At 43.1% G+C, this 15313-nt stretch overlaps 1 protein-coding gene across 1 annotated transcript in view; it reads right to left on the bottom strand.

Annotated features, from left to right (window-relative positions):
- kirrel3b (kirre like nephrin family adhesion molecule 3b) overlaps positions 1–15001 on the bottom strand; it is a 150657-nt gene extending 135656 nt beyond the window's left edge. Inside the window, exon 1 of the mRNA XM_076143268.1 lies at positions 14881–15001. Within this exon, the coding sequence (XP_075999383.1) occupies positions 14881–15001 (121 nt within the window). The remainder of the gene's footprint in view (positions 1–14880) is intronic.
- Positions 15002–15313: the final 312 nt, after the last annotated feature.

Genomic DNA, 15313 nt, shown 5'->3' with positions numbered 1-15313 from the left:
TTATGGTTTCAATTACCTCATTTTTTTTATCTGAATACAATACAAATTTGGCATCACCGAGCACAAACGTTAAGCTAGAACACTTCAGAATGAGCAGAATGTTTAGCTTCTACTTCTGCTACTCAACTTAGTCATATTTCCTATATTTTAAAATGTATGAAATACTTATTTAAAATCCTACTGTATTTAGACAGTGAGCCATTGTGCCAAAGTAACTATCAGCAATAACTGTTTGAAATATACAATTACTGCCTCAGCTGTAGTGAGCGCATGACATTTCTTAGAAAATCAAGCTTTTGTGGCATACTTTGTATTGTCGGTTTGCATAGGATGTCAAAGCAGAATGTCATTAAGAATTTTAATCAGCCGTTGCAGTTCTGTGTTATTGTGTTGTCGGTGTGTTGCTGACTGATCTCTGCAAACAAAAGGATCAATCAGCACACTGAAGAAACAAGGTAGAAAAAGAAGGATGCTGAGGAGGAATAGTTGTGTTCTTTGCAGGTAGGGTTGCGGTACACTCCTGCAGCTTTCTTATTGTCATCAACACAGACATGCCCTTGATCAAAGGCACACACTACCTCCATTGTTTGCACCAGTGTAAGGGGGAAACACTCTGTGTAGTCCCTGTCAGTGCAAAATAATCAACAACTCTCTCAATTGCCATTGAAAGAATCTAGATTGTGGCCGAAAAATTAAAATCTGTACAAAGAACAAAGCACTGTTTAGTTCACACCGATTTTCTAATTTTACAAAGACAGAGCCATGTTTACTCACAAAGGACTTCACTTGGTTCATATTTGATATTCTACTTTGAAACAACTGTGATGGTAATTAGGACAGGTTTGAATTTGCATTACACAGTCGAGAGAGCACTTTCTCACCGGTTACCACACTCTGCATGATAAAAGGATAAGCTGGCAGGCATTGCATTCTGTGCTAAACCTGGGCTCTGACTAAATGACTCTTAATTCTGGGAGCCCTTTCCTCTCAAAGAACACCGCGCAATTAGCATTTAATGCTAGAGGTGCTATAGATTGTACTTTGGCATATCGATGGGACTCTAGAGCCTGTGGAGGAGAGAACGAGTGATGTTAATTTCAGTATGGGGGTGGCCAGTCGTGGGAGGACAGTGTGGAGATGGCAGGCTTTTTTACATTCTCTGCTGCTGAGCAATATCCACCGTGCACCTGGATTTACCGAAGGCATTACCAGAAACAATCCTGTGTTTCTCAACTCATTTGCAGTTACTGTGTACTGAGGGTTTCTATGTGGGAAGCTTTCTGTTTTGTTAATGATGCTGCCCTACTGTTACAAACCAACATAGCTGTTGTCCTGCTGTTCCAAGTTGGCAGGGAGAAGGGGAGGCCAGAGAGAGCAGCTAGGGCAGCACAGAGCAGACAAGGTCCATGGAACAAAGAAATGGTGTTTGGAGGAAGATGGTACCACGTGGCATGGCAGTCTGCCGTCACTTGAAGGGCTTGAACGTCCTTAGCATTTCTACCACATACATCAATGACAGACAGGCTAGGAGGCTGAGTGGGCAGATGCTTATATTTAAAGAATAATGGACACATTTATATATTCTTAGCTGGAGAGTTACAGCTTGTGGCCTATTTTTCTTACAGCATGACTGTCTGAGGCGAAGCTAAAAACAGAAGGGAGGAGAAGGAGATTGGATTTCGACAAGCTCAAGTCCATGTAAGTTTCTGTCTTTTCCTCCTCCCCTTAAGACACTGCGCTCTGCCATCACTCATCTATTTGCCTCACTGTCACCCCGGCATATGTTCAAGTTGTCCTGTCATGTTGCATTTGGTGAACTTCAAGATACCCCTGACCTGCTTTATGGTGCCGCAGGGTGAAGAAGATGTGAGCTGCGCTGATGGGACACTGGTGTGCAATGTCCCATCCGGCGTCTCCAGGGTCAGGTGTAAGTGCACGTGTGACATGTAGTCATGTTAATACTTACATGTTGCAATTTATTTCTTTATTTCTTTGCTGTCATCCCCTAGCACGCTCTGGTTCAATTTCCCAACTCTCACTCCAGCCGTGTGACTTAATCAGCCTGACAGACTCTGGGTGCCCAGGGAAAGTCTCTCCCGCTCTCTCTCCGTCTTTGTCTCTCCCTCTGTCTCTCTTGCAGTCCCCTTTCTCCTCAAGTTTACACTCTTCGTGACAAACCCTTTCTGGCACCTTTCGAAAAGCAGTGCTCTCTGTTGGACAGCTCTCTGCCGTCTCTTCACATTCGCACAACTGCTGTACCCACAGAAAGGCAAGTGCACAAATCCTCTTGAGCACATGCCACAGACAAAGCAGACACACACAGATACACACGGTGTGAGTACACACATGAGAAGTGACAATAACGCATGATCTACAGCATCTCCAAGGAACACGTTTTGTGTCTCACACCCCTCTCCCCTTGACGCCATCTTCATTCCACTTTGAGTGCTTACGAACAGCTTCCCTGCATATGGAAGGAGGAAGGAGCTCTGCTTTGGTTTATTGTTAGTGAGTGACATTCACAATTAGTTTTCATCAGAGTCTCGTGGTGTCTGACCTCCCTGGTTCTTCTTCAGAGCTCATTATAAAAGCAGTGGGATTCTATGTCCATGGTGCTGGCTAACCTTGGCTTTGGTCCAATACATTCCGGCTAACAAAGTGGGCTGGAGAAAACTGAAGCCCATGGCTAAGGACCTCCCCGCAGGGTTCAGCTGGTTTGCTATTTAATTCAGCAGCACAACAGCACCCGCGTGGCATCTTCAACCACTCCACTTAATCTGTGAACTGAATAACATTTTTCTAGAAAAGCAAAATGGTCTCCTTACCTCCCTGGCATGTCTTTTGGGATGTGATTAAACTTGGACAAAAAAGCATTTCTAAAATGATATAATTTCTGGTTGCTGACGATGGCTTTTTTTTTTTAACAATAATACAAGTTTCAATGTTAAGCATGCCAATTTTCAATGAGCTATGCAAACAAAATGAAAGGTCAGAGTTGCCTGTCAGAATTTCGTGAAAACAGGTAAGCCTGGAAATCTACGAATATCTAAATAAGAGACAGAACTAAAACATAGACCGCGTGGTAAGAGAAAATACTCGGATGAGAGTAAGCCGACCCTGAATACCTTTATTCCCCTTGGAGCCAAACTACTGCACGGATGGTATAAATTGGTTTTTACCTGTATTTTATCAACCAGACACAGCTGAGGTCTCTGATCTCTGCCTGCTCTCAGAGAGGCTGCATGTTGGCTCTATCAGCCTGGGAGCCTTTGGCCTTTCCAACTAAAATGTAACAAGACATACTATGATTTTGATGGGATTGTTCTACGTTTCTCGAAAATCTTGTGTTGAAAATGTTTGCTCTCTCTTCCGTTTGGGGATAATTTTGATACTTTGTCATACTCTGATGTGCCGGTCCATTTGGACACCGTCAATCCTCCAATGATCTCTCAATGGACAGCTGTCATACTGATTGCACCTGACAAACCTTACCCCTGACATTCCATCTCTTGTTGTTGTCTTCCACTCACCATATTTTAATGACATAAGCTTGCAGGTGTTCTCCAGTCTAACAAGGGTCCTACTCAGCAGAACAATGAGTTTTTTTCTTTGGAAAGCAAAAACAAGGACAAGGGAGGAGACTTTGAGGAGCCAGGTGAGGAATGTGTTACGTCTGCTCAAGGCTTCTCATTTTACTCTCTATTTTCAGCAATAGCAATGATGGCACTTCCTATCTCTTAAGTGGCAATTTGCCTATTTAATAGCAATGTTATGCAGGCTTAGCATCTTTTCCTTCCACTTTCTTTGCACTAATTTCAGTTCTTTTTCCTCTTTATTTCTTGGCTGATAATTCTCATTTTATTTCCATTAAGCTTTGTTTGTTCACAGCAATCTGTTGCAGTAATTTATTAGGGCTGTCAGCGTAAATGATGTAGCATGCTGTCATGGCCCAGCAAATAATGGCCCCTCCTTCTACTTCTCCTTTTATGGAAAGCTGCCCTACTTTTTAACACAGAGGAAGAGGGAGACATTACAATTAAGGTGACGACATCGACCCCCTGGTGGCCATGCTCAGGGACCAGATGTCCTGTCAGAGAGATGCCGGCCCTCACCTCCAGGGAGCTCCGGGTTGAAATCTGGTTCATGTCTCAGTGGGGGAACACTGCTGCTCCTGTTCCATCATTAATTCACGGATAACAGCTTCTGGAAGTACGGGATTTTTCCTGTGGGCTGCACCACAATAAAGCTCACTCATTCAGTCATTTGGTCATTTTCTCTGCCTAACTTTCTTCAGCGTTCTCTCAATTTCCCTACACAGTAAAGGTCGGGGTCTTTGTTGCTATGCTCAGTTCAATAACCCAGGTACGTCAGAAACCTCAAAGGTGGATGATCATTTGTCTAATGTCATCAGTGTAGTCTGCAAAGGCCCCTAGTGTGAAGCAGAGATGAATCAAATTAGAGCTTATTTACTCCAATATGACTGATATCTATTCTGCATGTTACCTGTTGGCACTCGATAATGCATCCAAATATGTTAAGAGACTCAATTCATTCTAATTTACACTGAAATGATTGGAAATGGCTGTCCAGATACCAAATAGTCAACCTGCTTGGCCTAATAATTGAACTAAATACTTTTCACTACAACCTTTCTAGTAAGCATTGCAGATGATCCATGCTAGGTCGCATGCGTCATTTGCTTTATAGGAAGCCGAAGAGCAATTGTGATCAGAAAGAGACCCTGCGATCTCTCTCCACTTTCTCATTTCCAAGCCCTAGATTCTGCCTTCCCTCTCATTCTGCCCTGTACTCCATTTGTGCAAGGCGCCTGGCGGTTTTTGAGATGAAAGACACTTGTTTGGCAGCCTTCAAAGAGTCACAGAACTCTGAAAGTCACTTGTGTTACAGAGCTGTTCATTCTCCATTTTATATCCAATATGAAGGTGATGATCAAAAGGATCGGAACTGCGGTAGAAGCTAAAAGATGTCTCCTTTGGAGTAAACAACAACAATGCCAATCCCCGGATCCTCTCAGTGCTCTCATGTCTTCAGCTAAAGCCAGAGAGGAGGCATATCACCATTTCCTAAATACAAAAATGCCAAATGTGTCTGTGAAATTAATATTACAGCAGTAGATTTCGTATAAATAAAATATGTGAACCAAAATGGTCTTAACACAAACTGCTTAAAGCTAATAGTTTTTCCTTGAGAAATTAGATATAAGTTTCATACATTTGAGCAATGATTTGAACTGATCCCACACAAAAATAGAAGAAAAATATCAGCAGTTCAGCGTCTACAGAAAAGGATTGACAGCAGACTGAGTATTAAGTCTCCACTCAATATGGAGTGCACCCATCTGGAGGAGATTGTTTGGGTGACAGGAGATCCAACATAAATGTATGTGATAGTTTATTTGTTTCAAATGAGGCTGTAAAAGCACTAAGAGTTTGTGCAGCTGTCTCTGAACATGTTACATTTTTCATCATTCACCCAGAAAAGCCGGAGAAGTTTTAAGGGCCAAGCACTGGAAGCGATGCAAGGTTGGTGACACCTTTGAAGAGCCCACTGTGTGCTGCCTGTCTACATTCTTAATGTCCTGCTGTGCTCGTGTCACACTTTGAAACATAAGCTTGAAGTCACACAAGGGCCTTTTTTAAAAATATATTTAAGAATAAATATAAATCTCTTCTTTTATTCTGCTATACATTTTTTGTCCAATGCAAATCATTTGTGGCAATAATTCCTTCCGCTGAGATTTCTTTGCTTTTTTTCTTTCTTTCTTCTATGCAAGGCAACACTTTGCTTACCTGAGAAGGCAGCACGCTGCCATTATCATCCTTCATTAACTATTAGATAACGCTGCCTTTCAGCAGGGAGAAAATCCTCGAGTCATCCTGAAAAATGAGAACAGGAGTTTTGCCTAATTGCTGCTTTGTGTTTTCCAAATGAACAAATGAAATCCCAATCACAGACTTTCCTCTTTTAATCTTCTCTATTTTTCTGTGGGAGTTTGTGGCAAATAATGCTCTCTGCACCCCAAACTCAGAAAAATGATTTTCCATATAAGGACAATGCTTGGTCGAGCACACCCTTGCACAAAACCCAACCCAGTGCAGATATCAGTTATTTCAGGGAGACTCCATCACAAATCTTAGAAATGACACTGTTACAATTTTCTCCAAAATGCCTCATAGGTATCTGTGATGAAATGGGATCTGAATTGCAGGGAACCGGAGCACTGGGCCCCTCTTAGCTGGTGATGCACTGGTGATGATGACACTGTGAGGTAACCAGGGGCCCAGCAATTGATGGTCCATTTTATAGTGACTATCCAGTGCTCATACTTCCTGCTCTTAAAATAAGATGAGTTGACCATGGTGGACCAGACTATCCACCAAACTCATCTTGGCTGATGTTACTTCTTCACAGGGCGCTGTCCACTCGTCTGTCATTACATGGACCTTTCTGGAGTAACATTATCGCTTTAGATAAGGCTTCAATAAACTGCACATGGCTTTTAGGGCTCTCTCTCTTGCCACTCTAATCCAATCTCTGATGTGGAGTCTGTTCATCATCGTGCACCGCAGGCATTTTCCCTGTCCCTGTGCTCTGTGTTGCACAGGAAGTAATGGATGGCCTTGCCCTTGGTTCACCCCAAGGCCTTCTGGTTCCTCTTTAACTGTTTGTCTTGAGGTTGTCTCAAATGGGCCTGCACTGTGGTATTTTGATTTGATTAAATCAGGTTTAAAAGGTTAGCAAAGGATGGAGGGAGGCATGGGGCTGCCTTGCCCAGTATTATGCGCCAGTTCTCTGCCATTTAGTATTGGGCAGTGGCCAGAGGAAAGTGAAAAACTAAAATGACTACTGAGGTCTATTGTGATTTGCACTAATGTCCCCCTGGGATTGAGCAATGACCACTGTGAATTCCCCCAGGACGCCAGCCAGATTGAAACCCCTGCCAACAGATTTGAAAGGACAGCAAATCATTTAAACTCCCCGATGTGCATTAGCATTTTTTTCAGCACCCCGACCAGCCTCCACAGTATTAAATTGCACTTGATAGAATAAAATAAAATAAATATCAGAGGGTGTGACAAGAGCTCTTCAAAGCCCAGACCAGAGAAGTGAATATTGGAGAGGCAACTAAAGGTTAATTTTATATTAATTCACTTTGTTTACACTATTTTGTGACAGCCACTGGAGGATTCCAGCTGATTAAGTAATAGTTTGACACTGAATATGTAGCAAAGGCACTGACAATTGTGGCACAGCAGAGATTCAAGAGTCAAATGTGTCTAGGGATTACCTCTAGCTGATCCCGCTTCTGACACCACATTATTATTGTGTATGAAAATAGGCCTGCATATCAGAGAAGGCAGAATGGATACAAGCAGTAGCATATCAAAGAAACACCAGAAGTACATAGTTCAATCAAAACAGCCTTTTTCTCAAATTAAATTATATCAATGTTTGAAGATCAATAAAAAAAACTATTTGACAGCATGTTATATGATCTACAAACATTATTCAGCCCTGTGTGCTAACATGGGGGAGGTTGTAAGTGAGGGTGTGTGTTTGTGTATGCAGATTAAGTCATCCCTAGTAAATCAAGGTAACGATACCAAGTCAGAAACCTTAGACTGAACTTGTCTGGGAACCAATGAAGGGATTTTCTATCTACTGTCACACCAGCTCGCACATTTCCTAAGAGGGCTGAGAAACATCCTGCATTTTCTTTAACAAATAGACTAATGAGAATGAGGAAAGGTGGCACGTTGCCAGTGGCAGTGGTGCTGAAAGGGGTTCAAGGGTGGGGGATGGTGATTCTGGCTTCTATGTTTGCATTGTGAGCCTAACTAGTGAATGGCTCTCTCTGTCCCAATTGGTTAATTGTCTTAGGGGTCCAAGCAGGTGGCGCAAAGCTTCGTTTGGCATCTGGTTGAACCATACACATGAGCACTGTGGTATAAGAGTGCTGGGGGTTTGTGATTAGAGGTTTTTTTCCACACTATTCCCCCTTTCCTTTGGTGGAACATCTTGGCATGGATCAAGAGAAAGTTTGTGGTGCTATTGCATGATGTGCTTTTCTGAATAAAACATTTTGGTGTCCAGTTCAAATACGGATTTAAAAACCCATGCATCTCAGGGTTGGTGTCTGGTGCGCAAAGAAAGAGAACTGTTTTCATATTGATCTACTAAATGGAGCTACAGAGGCCTGACCACTGATCAAAATTCAGATATATGCATTTAAATGGAAACCACTGAGCAGATAATAAACAGCGTTTGAATGGCAACTGAACAGAACATGCTTTTTTAATCTAGTTTATAATTAACACTTTTTATTATTCTAAATTATTTTATCAATTCTTTGTAATTATTTGCTCTAAATTGTTTCATTATTTGACTTAAAGGACCTGCCCTCTTTTTTTCCCTCGTTTAATTTTGTCGCATGCTGACATGTGAAAGTACTTTGAGCTGCAGCCTCTATATGAAAAGTGCTTTACAATTAAATTTTATTATCATTATTATTAGTATCATAATAACCTGATGCAACTGTACCCTAACGAGATGGTCTATAACTGTTCCCAAGAATGGACCTTATTGAAATGGAGCCAACACACACACACACACACACACACAAACACAAACACACACACACTCACATAATAGCATGAAGGCCTGCTTAGAAATAGAGGTACAGTAAATGCTATCTATTGTCACTGGAGTTTCAAAACACGTTCAGCTGTTGTAATGGCAGAAGGAGACACACACACACTCATCCACAGGTGAGAAGCTTCTCTCCCCAGATTCTACTTGTACAAGTTAAAAGGCTGATTTGCATTTATATTGCCATTCAAGCCTTGCAGCTGTAATTGTCGTGTCACGGTGGTAAATGCACACCCCACACATGCAGGATCACGCACACACAGAACGCATGTGCACTTTGCGATGTGAAAGCCTTTTCCTCGATTCCATTGTTAAGGAGCACTGGCATGAGAATGTCAGCCTGGAGAGATGGAGGAGGAAATGGGGGAGAGGAAAGCGGGCTGAGTCCATCCAGGTGTAATATTGAGCTGTCCCACAAAACTTCCCGATTCCTCAAGTGCCTCCTGAGCTCAGCGCCACATGCATCTTCTGGGCTCCTTCCCTTTTATAGCTCGCGTCAGTGCATTGGCAGGATCGTTTCCTCACAAATGTATCAAATAATTGCGGGACATGCTGCACGACACAACTGACGGCAATCTCCCATGCAATGAAATCGTTGCACGGGAGATCGATCAAGTGTTTCATGTTGTATTCAGGATAACCATAAATTGCTACTATTTAACTCCGTAATAAATTAAAGGTGTCGAGCATGTCTACGCCAAATGACACCATGATTATATCATTTTGGAAAAGGCTTGAAAAACAAATAAATTAATGAAAATAACATTGAAGTGATTTAAATGTCAATACTAAAATAAACTAAATGAACTAAATGAAAATTGAACAGGAGCACATGTTTTTTCTGACTGTATGCTGTGAACAAAGGGTTTGGGTAGGAGTTTATTAACACCTAAGGTTTGCACAGCAGTGTTTTGACAAGAAAGGAACACACTTCTTATGGTTTCATTGTTTGAACCCACATTAAACACAAAGAGTACTGTGTTCCACAAGCAATCACAGATCCAAGTAGCAAGGTGCAATTTTCTGTCTGTCAGACAAGGTAGACAGACTGGATTAGAAGAGAACTGAGGGGGGGGAAAAAAACATTTTTCTTTTTCTTTCAGACCACTTGCGCAAAAGCTTTGTCCTCTCTCAAGAAATATAGAGCTCTCTGTATGTTGTACCATGACTCTTCTTACAACACCCCCACAACCACCAAACACGGATCGCTGTGCAGCTGCCTTGGTTGTCTTAACAGGAAAAAAAACAGACTGTGATTTCCTGTGCAATAAACTGCAATTTAGAAGCCATTAATCCATCCCATAATCTGTCACTGAATAAAATCCTGAGAAGCACACGAGACGGCTTCTACAAACACCGTGACGCCCCCAAACCTCTGTATTCCTGCGTTCCAGGGATTAAGTCTCAAACTGATGGAGCTATGACAATAAACACAGAGGTGGATGAAGAAGTGCATCTGGTAACCCTGCCTTCACAGGTGACCTAGTGATCACAACAGCATCTGGTTGAATTACTTAACACTGCCGCCCAACAGACATGTAATCCGGGATAATGCCCTTTTGCTGAGTGCTCCAATCTGGATAAATTCATCCCCCAGGAATGAGATCCATCAGCACGGTCTAAGAGAGAGAAGATGAGGGGCTTGGGGATGATTGGTTGGTACTAAAGGAGAGTGTTGGGTCTGGGGAGAGGGTCCTCTAGATGGATAATGTTGCCCACAGTAAACAGCCTGATTTTGTTGACGGGCTGACAGCGCTAGAGGAAGCAGATCATTGCCTGGTTTTCCAAGAAAACTAATCGTATTTGTTCCCTCAGTGATGACCTGAATCCTGACTGAGTCAGAACGAGGCTTTCATCTGAACCGCAGTCAAACACAGCAACACTGATAACATAAACAATACGTTGTTATTTTTTGCATCATGATTTGAAAGCTGCTTTATTTGCATACATCAACACAAGCCCATTACCTCAATAGTGTCTCATCTGTAAATGATTCTCACCAAACAAGACTGGATTAAACATGTTGATTTATGTATTTGTTTATTCGTTGTTTGATTAGTCATCTGCCAAATTCTTTTATATCTCAAAAGGGATCGTCAAAACAGCCAAGAAGCAAAGTCTTAGCCAAAACTGGTTTTCTTGGATCTTACATCTCCTTTTAAATGCCACAACCAATGCCAAACACTGGGATTTCACAACTCCCACCAGTCGCTTAGATTATTTATTCATATGTTTACTTATTACCACGAATATCCAACATGGCACTCAGCTCTGAGGGATTACAGTGGGATTAATCTATGGTGGCACAGAAATGAGCAGAGGTCACAGCGGCTGAGGTGACTTAAGCTGGCTAGCCTTGATGCGGCGTGCAGCACAAACAAGAAAACAAGCTGCCCTCACTCTAGGCCCCATCGTGAACCGATGACATCATCCGTCACTCAGTGCTGGTGATGGGAAGATCAGGAGCAGGGTTAGCATTACTCAAGGCAAGTGCCGTAGACGGTGAATGAGTAATGCATAGCAACAGGACAAGGACGCTCCATTCGTCTTATCAGGCATTTTAATTGGCTCATCCAAGACTCCGATTTCAGAGCACAGACACAGCAAAGTCCGTCTCCGTTTGTCATGTTATCTGTATTGGAATGCTTATGACAAGAACAATATATTGGTTTTGCCAGCTGGCTAGAATGGGGATAAATCAATTAATTACCACTGAGTTATTATGGTCATAATCCACGCATTGGACAGCAGCGTGATGTCTTACAAATAAGTATTCACAATAATGGGACTGCAAACTGGTATTTGTGTTTGATTAGTGTTGTGGAATGTAATGGGCTGTATTTCTTTCAATTTTTTTGTTGACGAGGGAATGATTTCTTCCTCCATAAAAAATCCACACATCTAAACATGACATTGGGAAGACATTTAATTATACTTTGGTTGAGAAATATGTATCAAAGCCTGTCGCCCATGAAAAGGGGGATTTAGAGTCGTCAGACAGCAGTTAATAGACAGCAGTAAATGAAATACGCGCTGTGGGGGTGCTAAGGAACGCTTTCCAGGACTAAGAAACAGCTTAGACTGCCTGGGGGGTTTAAATCAGGAGTTTTTGAACAAGATTGAAGGTGATAGCGGGGTAGTGAAGGTGGATGGAGCAGCGCAGAGATACTGTATTGTGTGAGGAGATTCAGATGAAATGGCTGTGTAGCACTGCCCCTAGTGGGCAAGACCCGAGTCAAGCACGGCAACAGTGAGACTCAGTGAGACTTAAACTGAGAATGTACACAAAACAGCTCATTTACAAGATGTCAGTTGAAGAAAGAGCAACAAAAGACAGAGAGACTGAAAGAAGGAGAGCGAGGGAGTGGGTGAAGAGGAAAAGGCGACTGAGAGATAAAGTCAGCTCAAACACTTAACACTGACATTGTGTGATTTTTTCCTCTAGCTCTTGGCTTCAGAGTCTGGCACATCCACTGCAAGACTATTCTTAAAAGTGCCCCTCCTCCCCTGGGACATCATGCTCTCACATATTACACAGTGGCGTGGCAGGCCCAGAGTTTTCAATCACACCGCATCTCTGCAATGGAAAACAAAACAGGCGGCGAGGGGGCAGCGGGAAAGAGGGATGGTTCAACAAAGAGCAAGGGAGGAATTTGCTGTTGCGAGGTGAGTGATGAAATCAGGAGAGCGAGAGAAGAATGTGAGATGTTGGTTTGATAAGCTGCTAGGGGGGGGGGGTTGGGATGCGGAGATGTAGGAGCAAGCAGGTAGAGAGACAGGGTCCCATGCATGTTTGTCCTCTGGAGCCTGTCGCCCAGATTATCCTTAGATGCTGTGTCATCTGTCACTGGCAGGAGAGGTGACGGAAAAGAAAAGGTGCCCTAGATGCAGTCACAGCACACTCAGGACGGGGAGCATCTGGAAAGACGCTCGCCTCCTCCCTCACCCTCAGTCTCATCCTCCCTATCTGTCACTGTCTCTTTCTTTTCTCTCTAATCCATTTATTTCAAAAAGTTGAGAGAAAAAGTGCTCTGTTCTGTACACCGACTCCTCATTTTCACCTCATTTTCTCACTTGCATGCCTTCTTTCTTTGTCACTCTCTCACAAACATAGCTGTGAGTATATGACTTCTATGGCCACATCTATTCTCTATCCCCTTGTTCATAAAAACAAGATTGTTTTCTGCAGTTTTCTGCTGACTCCGACTCAGCACATAAACAGAGCCGTAATTTGTACAACAAGCGTAAGCTACAGGGTAGCACCCCCCCACACACACACACACACTCCCCCAGAGGCACAGGAAGAGAAGGAAGGTCGTTATCTCCTCTTTACCTGGTATGGAAAGCAGTATTTCATATCATGGTAACAACCACCTCTGCTGAAATACGCAGCAATCAAATGTCCAAATGTCATTCTACTTATAGCAACTATCTCATTCCAGAGACACGATGTTAGTTGTTCTTAGAATGCTGATTATGCCAGTGATGGTTTGTGACTGAAAATGGGATCGTTACAGAATAAACTTTTCCCAAAAGTGTGTTGTATGTGCACAGCACCAACGTCCCTCTGCATTCTTAATGAATAGCATGGACATTATTCATTCTCCACGCTTGTGAGAATTTTTAATTAGTGACACTTTTATAGTTCAGTACAAACAGCTACATGCTATGTATCAGGTCAGATATGGATGTAAAAGCAGACTTATAGAAGAGAGGAGATTAATAATTTATTCTTGTATCTCAACAAGCAGAGACGGTACTCAAACATTTGACAGTGATACCAGAGAGAAGACAATACAACAACACATTTGTGTCCAATTTCCTTCCACTAAAGTCATAACCCAGACAGAAGACTGCTGCTTCTCTGGTTAGAACAGCTTGTGTCACCGTCCCTAAACAAATATCCTCTCTGAATGAGATGTAGACCGTGAGAGATGCTGAGAGTCAATTACAAGTTTTATCACCCCAGTCAGGTTTAAATCACTTATTACAACACCTATTTAGTAACACCTGTGTCCTGATTTAATATTTTCACCATGCGTAAAGTGACTCAGCAGGAAGTAAATTTAAAATTGTTATATTATATCCATTTTCTGTGTTTGGGTCTCTAAATCAACATGTGGAAGAGTTGCTGAATTCAGGGGTTGCTGAAAACAATCGCGTTGACTAGGTTTGTTACCGCTTTGTTGCCAGCGTGATTCAATCTCTGAGCTGTTAATTTCTCTTCAATGTGTCAACAAGCCAAGAACTAAGATAAGAAAAGGCTGCGTTTTGCCTCTTTCTTGCTGTTCTCCAGCAAAACCCTTTAACTGCCTGTGGAAATCGGCTACACAGACGCACATTCTTTCAGTCCTCCTTAGAATACTGTCCAGCGAGACGGGGTCAGACTTCGAACAATGACGCTGACCCGGACCCTCTGAAGCGTAAACCCAGGACTCTCACTTCGGGCCAGGGCACTAGTGGAGCAGTCATTAAACTCTGTCAGATTCCACAATGAATCTAACCGGCTCAGACACCACAGAGGTACGGATCTCCTTTACTTTTTCTATTGTTTTCCAAAGACAACCACCTGGTGGCAAGCCAGGGAAACAACTAATCCATCCTCATTCTGTCTACAAACAGGCTGTCTGAGAGTAAAAATAACAGCAGCAGATATTGTCCAAAGGACTAGTTGTGCCAAGCAGTACTCAGGAGTATGGATTTGTGAGTTGTTCGCTGTTACTTTTTGCTCTCTTTCCCTTTGACCAAACCCCCTGCGGTTCGGACTCAATAGAGGGGAGCTGTCAGTTCACAACAATGTCACTCGTTACTCCATGCTTAACTGACCCGGACTGGGGTTAGAGCAGACGTCTTTGTTTGTGTGTGAATGTGTGTGTGACCTGAATATCAAGACTCGTAGGGTGAGTTCAAGTTCCTGGCTTGGAAAGCTCCGATGAACTGCTGCTGCCGAAAAGTGCGGGGTGCAACTATCACTCCAGGACAAGCACACAGACTTTACCCACACGTCGCCGCTCTCTTTCACTGTACATCAAACATAACATCGTGAATGGGAGTGTGATTTCATAAGCAGTAAAACACACAAATGGTGGCAAAAGCTCCAACATCACAGCAAGAGATGAATTCAGAGACACAGTTCCCAGCCCGTGGGTCACATAGCAGTCACAAGCACACGAGATGCGATGAATAAGCAACTTAATCCGTAAAACTCACCATGTCCAGAGATCCACAGGAGCAGAAGGACCCAGGGGACCATGACTTGAGAGCGGAGAGGGCAAAACCTATGAAAAACAGTGGGCGAGTGTGAAATTGAAGTTGGCAGGCACAAACACATGCACGAGATGAGACAGTGCTCCTCTGTGCTGCTGGGGGGGGGGGGGGTGTTGGAGGGGGGGGGGGACGGATGGCTACAGTCCCTCAGTGGTGTCTCCTTTTACCAGTTGAGGGCTGGTAGTCTCTCTTCTTCTTGCTGTTTCTTCTTCTCTCTTTCTCTGTCTGTCCTCTCTGTGTCACTCTTCAGAGTTGCCGGTGGTCACCTCTGCCTCGCACGCTCTCTTGTTGATGTGAGCTTGCAGACTTTGTGCCTTTGCTGCTGACTCTGAGCGTACACCCGCTCGCTCTTTCTCTCCCGTTCACACGGTCTCTC

Source organism: Genypterus blacodes, unplaced genomic scaffold, assembly GCF_046128005.1.
Source record: "Genypterus blacodes isolate CSIRO-AG114 ecotype Tasmania unplaced genomic scaffold, CSIRO-AGI_Gbla_v1 ptg000003l_1, whole genome shotgun sequence".
Classification (NCBI taxonomy): Eukaryota; Metazoa; Chordata; class Actinopteri; order Ophidiiformes; family Ophidiidae; genus Genypterus; species Genypterus blacodes.
The sequence above is the reverse complement of the archived record's forward strand: the minus strand, read 5'-3'. Positions and strand labels throughout refer to the sequence as shown.